At 36.6% G+C, this 5,109-nt stretch overlaps 1 protein-coding gene across 1 annotated transcript; it reads left to right on the forward strand.

The window, feature by feature from the left end:
* Positions 1–1,993: 1,993 nt before the first annotated feature.
* Positions 1,994–4,400, forward strand: LOC133523089 (uncharacterized). Its single transcript, XM_061858597.1, has one exon. The coding sequence runs from the start codon at positions 1,994–1,996 to the stop codon at positions 3,230–3,232; it is 1,239 nt and encodes a 412-aa protein (XP_061714581.1). The 3' UTR covers positions 3,233–4,400.
* Positions 4,401–5,109: the final 709 nt, after the last annotated feature.

Genomic DNA, 5,109 nt, shown 5'->3' on the forward strand with positions numbered 1-5,109 from the left:
CCTACCACACCCTACTCTCTCGGCTGAAAACCAATTTGCTGTCTCGCCTGTGATCAAGGTTTAGTTTATGCCGTAATTTCGATAAATGAAGTTTAAATAACAATATTCATAATGGATATATACAGATGATTACTATAAATAGCTTATATCTAAAATAGGCCCTTAAGGCATTGTACCAAGGATGCTGGCGGCATTTCCTCGTTGTATCGCAATACTGATACGTTGTGCGAGGAAGCCGCCAGCTCTTCGGTCATCAGTTACGTCAACCAGACGTTTCGCGATTTCTCCAAAAAACTTGTGTGCGCTGGGACCCCATGGACCATAGTTTAAATTAATTTGTTTAAATTAGTTTTATTTAATTTTATTGTAATGAATGTATTAGTAATCCCTTTATATTATGTATGTTAACTTGACAGAATAAATATCTGTGGTTAAAATACTTAAAATAGACAGTTGAAGCAGTTTCATTTGTTTCTATTGCGCCGGTGACATCGTTGTAGAATTGATTCTATGAGATTTTTTCCCCTGACACACTGATGCATAATTAGAACTTTGCATACTTGTATGTTAAAGCCGGGCTTAGTTATGTTGCCATCTTCAGTTTGATATCCTAAACTTTTGTAACTAAAATCTCTGTGCCGCGGCGAGTAATGTGAACGCCTTTTGCTAGAGGGCGTTATGACCGCTATGAGTGTACAAAAAAATGTCTACCTTTGTCACAGCAAAGGCTGTGTAGAGTTAGCTTGATCCGACTCTCTACCAATCGTAACCTCGTAAGGCCCAGTGTGCATTACAATGTACACTCCGTTTCAATCAAATTAGAACCTTTCATAAACCAAATAAAGTACATAGCATTTCTTTTGTTTTATCGCTTTCTAAAACAAACGAAATTCATTTCAATTTACTTATAGAGCAAGGTTCAAAATAACAATTGGAAAACTTTGTTGGTGGGTAAAAAATATGTACATGTGCCTACGCCAATGTTTACGCTCATATCTAATTGTGTTGGTTAGTAGTAAACTAATACTAGTGGTTAGGTTTTGTAATCCGAATAGGGGGTATTACTGCAATGTTCTGCCGGCAGAGTGCAGCACTAGCACATTATTTATATCACAACGGTGGCAAACAAGCAAACGGCCCGTCTCAAGGTAAGCAGTCACAATAGCCTATTTACACCTGCAACACCAGATATATTACATAGCGACCCAACCGTGACGTGACGTGTGTCTAGCCATAGATTAACGTATACATATATACCTACTATGCATTAAACAGTTTTTTGACAAGTTTTCACTATGACTTTGATGCATCAAGGCGGTTTGTTTACTCGCTCTTGCATAGTTATTCGAGCGATAGAGAGGCAGATAACGAAATTTCGATTTCGCGTTTCGCGGTAGGCCCTCAGTTTGTGATAGTAGCGTCAACTACGCATAGTTTTGCGCAATATTTCCTATTCAACGTTTATCAAATTATTCTAATCTCACCCCAGATTCGACGCATCGTCAAAAATTTGGAGCCTGATTACAAACGCTACTGATGGTGTGTGCATTTTGAAAATTGCTTTACTCTATTTCTTGTTTCAATATTCGATGACAAACAAGCGGTCTGCCCGATGAAAGTTAGGTTTCCGTATTTCCAGGCTCTACTTAAAGATACTCTATTAGGTATATTTTGTTTGTCTTATTCATAAAAGTCATAGCTTATTTATCATTTTACTTATGTATGACACTTTTCAAACATACAAATAATATAAGAAGGACTTTTTTCTCATCTACTTTAAGGCGTATGGTCATTATCATTAACAATGCATGATTAATCAACAACATTAACAGTTATTGCCTTTCATGTTCCATTTCGATAAGTATCGATCTTCGTAGCTAAGTATATTGAATTTACTTATCGCCTTAATTGTCCGTCACAGTTCGTGAGCCTGTGTGAGTAGCGGGTAGTTCTACTCGTATTCGTTACCTCCGGCGAGCTTAGGTAGGCCAAAATGATCACGAACAAAGATGACAATACAGAAAAAGTAAAAACTAAAAAAACAAAGTTAAAAACTGAAGATATCGTACATAGTTTCGGACCAGCTCTCTTCTTGGAGCGCATATGCGCAATTTATCGATTTAGAATTTTTGAAGGAATCTTAATGCCTACAAGTAATTTAATGAAAGTATTCGGATTAGTCGTAGTAATTGTAATTGCTGCTGTTTTCCTGTACTACTTCGATATCCCTGAAGCGCTCTCTAGAGCAGAACCGCTACGGGATACTATGGAAGATTTCCCATCGATCGTCATCCTCATTCAATACGTCACGTCTGCCGTGATGACGTCTTGTTTGCTGAGTCGGGCGAATATTCGGATCATGAACTCGCTCGCAAACATCGACTCAACGCTTCGTCTTAACACAAGTGAAGAGTTTTATAGAAAATCAAGAAGCCATTCAGTTATAGCGCTATGCGTTATGGTGATCATCCACATAATCTCCAGTGCATCAGATTTCTTTTTACGAATTAATGAAGATAGTTACTTTATTATGGATATACTTAATTATATACTGAATTATGTTCAAGATCTCGAGATATTAGTTTTCTACTTAATGATAAGCATGTTGAATCACAGGCTGAAAGTCATAAATAATGACCTAACAAAAATTCTTCAATATAAAGATAACCAAGGCAAGATCTCAGTTTATACGATCAGACAGAAAAACTCAAAGAACGAAAAACCACTCGATATCCACGGAAAGATGGCAGTCAATAATCTACGGGATTTGTCCTTGGCTTACGACACTATAGGCGAGGCTTGCCACTTGGTTAACAGCGTTTATAACTATCAAATATTCATGACATTGATATCAGCATTCGTCTACATTGTAATAACTCTATGGACTGCGTTGTTTTATTATCGCACTCAAGTGTTCACGGGCAATTTGGTTTCTATAATATTGTGGTGCTGCAGTGAGATGCTGACGGTGGCGGCCATGGCTTTTGTATGCGAGATGTTGTTATCGACGCGGAGCAACACGAAAGTGCTGGTAAACGAGCTGGTGATGGAGTACGCGCTGCCGGCGCGGACGCGCGCGCAGGCCAAGGCGTTCATGCGGCTGATCGACGCATGGCCGCTGCGCGTCTACGTCTACGACATGTTCACTGTCGACATTACCCTCATGCTGAAGTTCATAAGCGTATCTACAACTTATTTGATTGTCATCATACAAATCTCTCACTTCGTATAAAATACCTTACTTATCTACACCACCATTTTAAAATTGCAATCACTAAATATAGAGTAAGATCCCAGAGCCGCCAGACCTTACTTATTTTCTCATGAATAAAATGTATGGGATAATATAGTGTTAGTATGTACTTTTCATGTCTGCATACTTGCTACCCGGCCCGACGGCCATTTGTCCGGTACAAGGTGCTAAAGTTAGGTTAAAATATTACTAACTTTTCTTTAATATTCATGGCTGATTTTTATGTATGATTTAGAAAATATTGTTAAAAAATTATAATCAACATTGCCAGACCATTTCCGCCGGGCGGTAACTATTACCAGACGCTTTAAAGCGGTCAAAAATATTGTGACTTTACTTACATTCTCACTCTTGGTTTATATATATGATACTCAGGGAACTATTACTATTACATTTTGTAAGTAGCCACACCAATTGCAGGGGCCCAGCTATCCCCCAGACCCACATAAAGTTTCACACAAACAAACATATAAACTTTATATGGGTCTGGGGGATGGTTGGGTCGTCCAAATGTTTTCTAAAACATACATAAAAATCAGCCATGAATATTAAAGAAAAGTTATTAATATTTTTACCAACCTTTAACACCGTGTATCGGACAAATGGCCGTTGGGCCAATATAGCAAGTATGCAGACATTAAAAGTACATACTAACACTATATTATCCCATACATTTTATTCATGAGAAAATAAGTAAGGTCTGGCGGCTCTGGGATCTTGGACTAATAGGGGTGTGCCATAAGCACATTGACATGTAGGTACCTATTCAGGATCATAATGATAGTAGATTTTAAAAATATATTTTTTTACACACGTTGTTTCTAGATCCAGATAGTAAAACGTCCGTTCGACTGCTAATTTTGTAACCGATTTACCTTGTTTTGTACTTGAACGACAATTGTAGTGGGCAAATTGAACAGGTTGGGTTGCTAGTATATTGGGTAATCGAACTATTATTAGGATAGTAAAAAACCAAAATAATAATTTTGTACAGCGCCATCTATGGGCAAATTGGCTAATTAATTTGCGCGATCTATATGTATGTTTGTTTTTCAGGGATAATTCTTTAAATTCTTTATCATGTGAACCGATTTCAATATTTTTTGTTTTATTTGAAAGGAAGTGTCTTTAATGTAACTCCTTGTAAGTGTAATAATACAATATACAGGCGGAATACATTTTTTTCAGTACTCAACTAAAATAAGAAAAACGGGATATACATGTACCAGAGTCGTTAACTTTTATTTTATTGTCCACAGAAGTGACCTGTTACTAAAATGTGTTAGACCCAAAACAAAGCATACGAGTAGGTAGTTGTATAAGATAACGATTGTTGCACGCTAGCAAATATATTGTTGTCACTTCGTTTTCGGTTTTTGTAGTGGATGTTTAATAAATATTTGGTCTTAAGTAAACGATTATTTGTTTTACTATGAACCTTTGACTTGTACCATAAAATATCGCATATTATCAAAATTTGCGGTGTGTTTTGTCTGCTTATTTTTTTTTAGGTTAGTGTAAGAAAAAGAAACAGCGTTTTAAGATACCTATCACATTTTTTAAGACAAATTGAGAACTATATTCATCTAAATAGTTTCAAAAATACACTCTACTAAAATAATTTCAGTCTATGTTATATATTGGACAGGTATTTGGACACATTTTTTAATTTCCTGAGCGTTTGAATTCCTGAATCTCCGTCTTCATGTCTTTCAACTCCCAATATACCTTTTCTCCAATATGTTCGGAAACGTTCGCTTATTGTAGCGAAAATCATACCGGGAGATCTTCATTAATGTCAAACTCGAATAAAAAACCATTATTGTACTGTTTTGGTTTTAGCGGACGGGACGTTT

The sequence above is a fragment of the Cydia pomonella genome, chromosome 11 (genome assembly GCF_033807575.1).
Source record: "Cydia pomonella isolate Wapato2018A chromosome 11, ilCydPomo1, whole genome shotgun sequence".
NCBI classification, from domain to species: domain Eukaryota; kingdom Metazoa; phylum Arthropoda; class Insecta; order Lepidoptera; family Tortricidae; genus Cydia; species Cydia pomonella.

Excerpts from the sequence above, each read along its gene's own strand:
- LOC133523089 (XM_061858597.1), top strand. The coding sequence starts at position 1,994 with ATGATCACGAACAAAGATGACAATACAGAAAAAGTAAAAACTAAAAAA.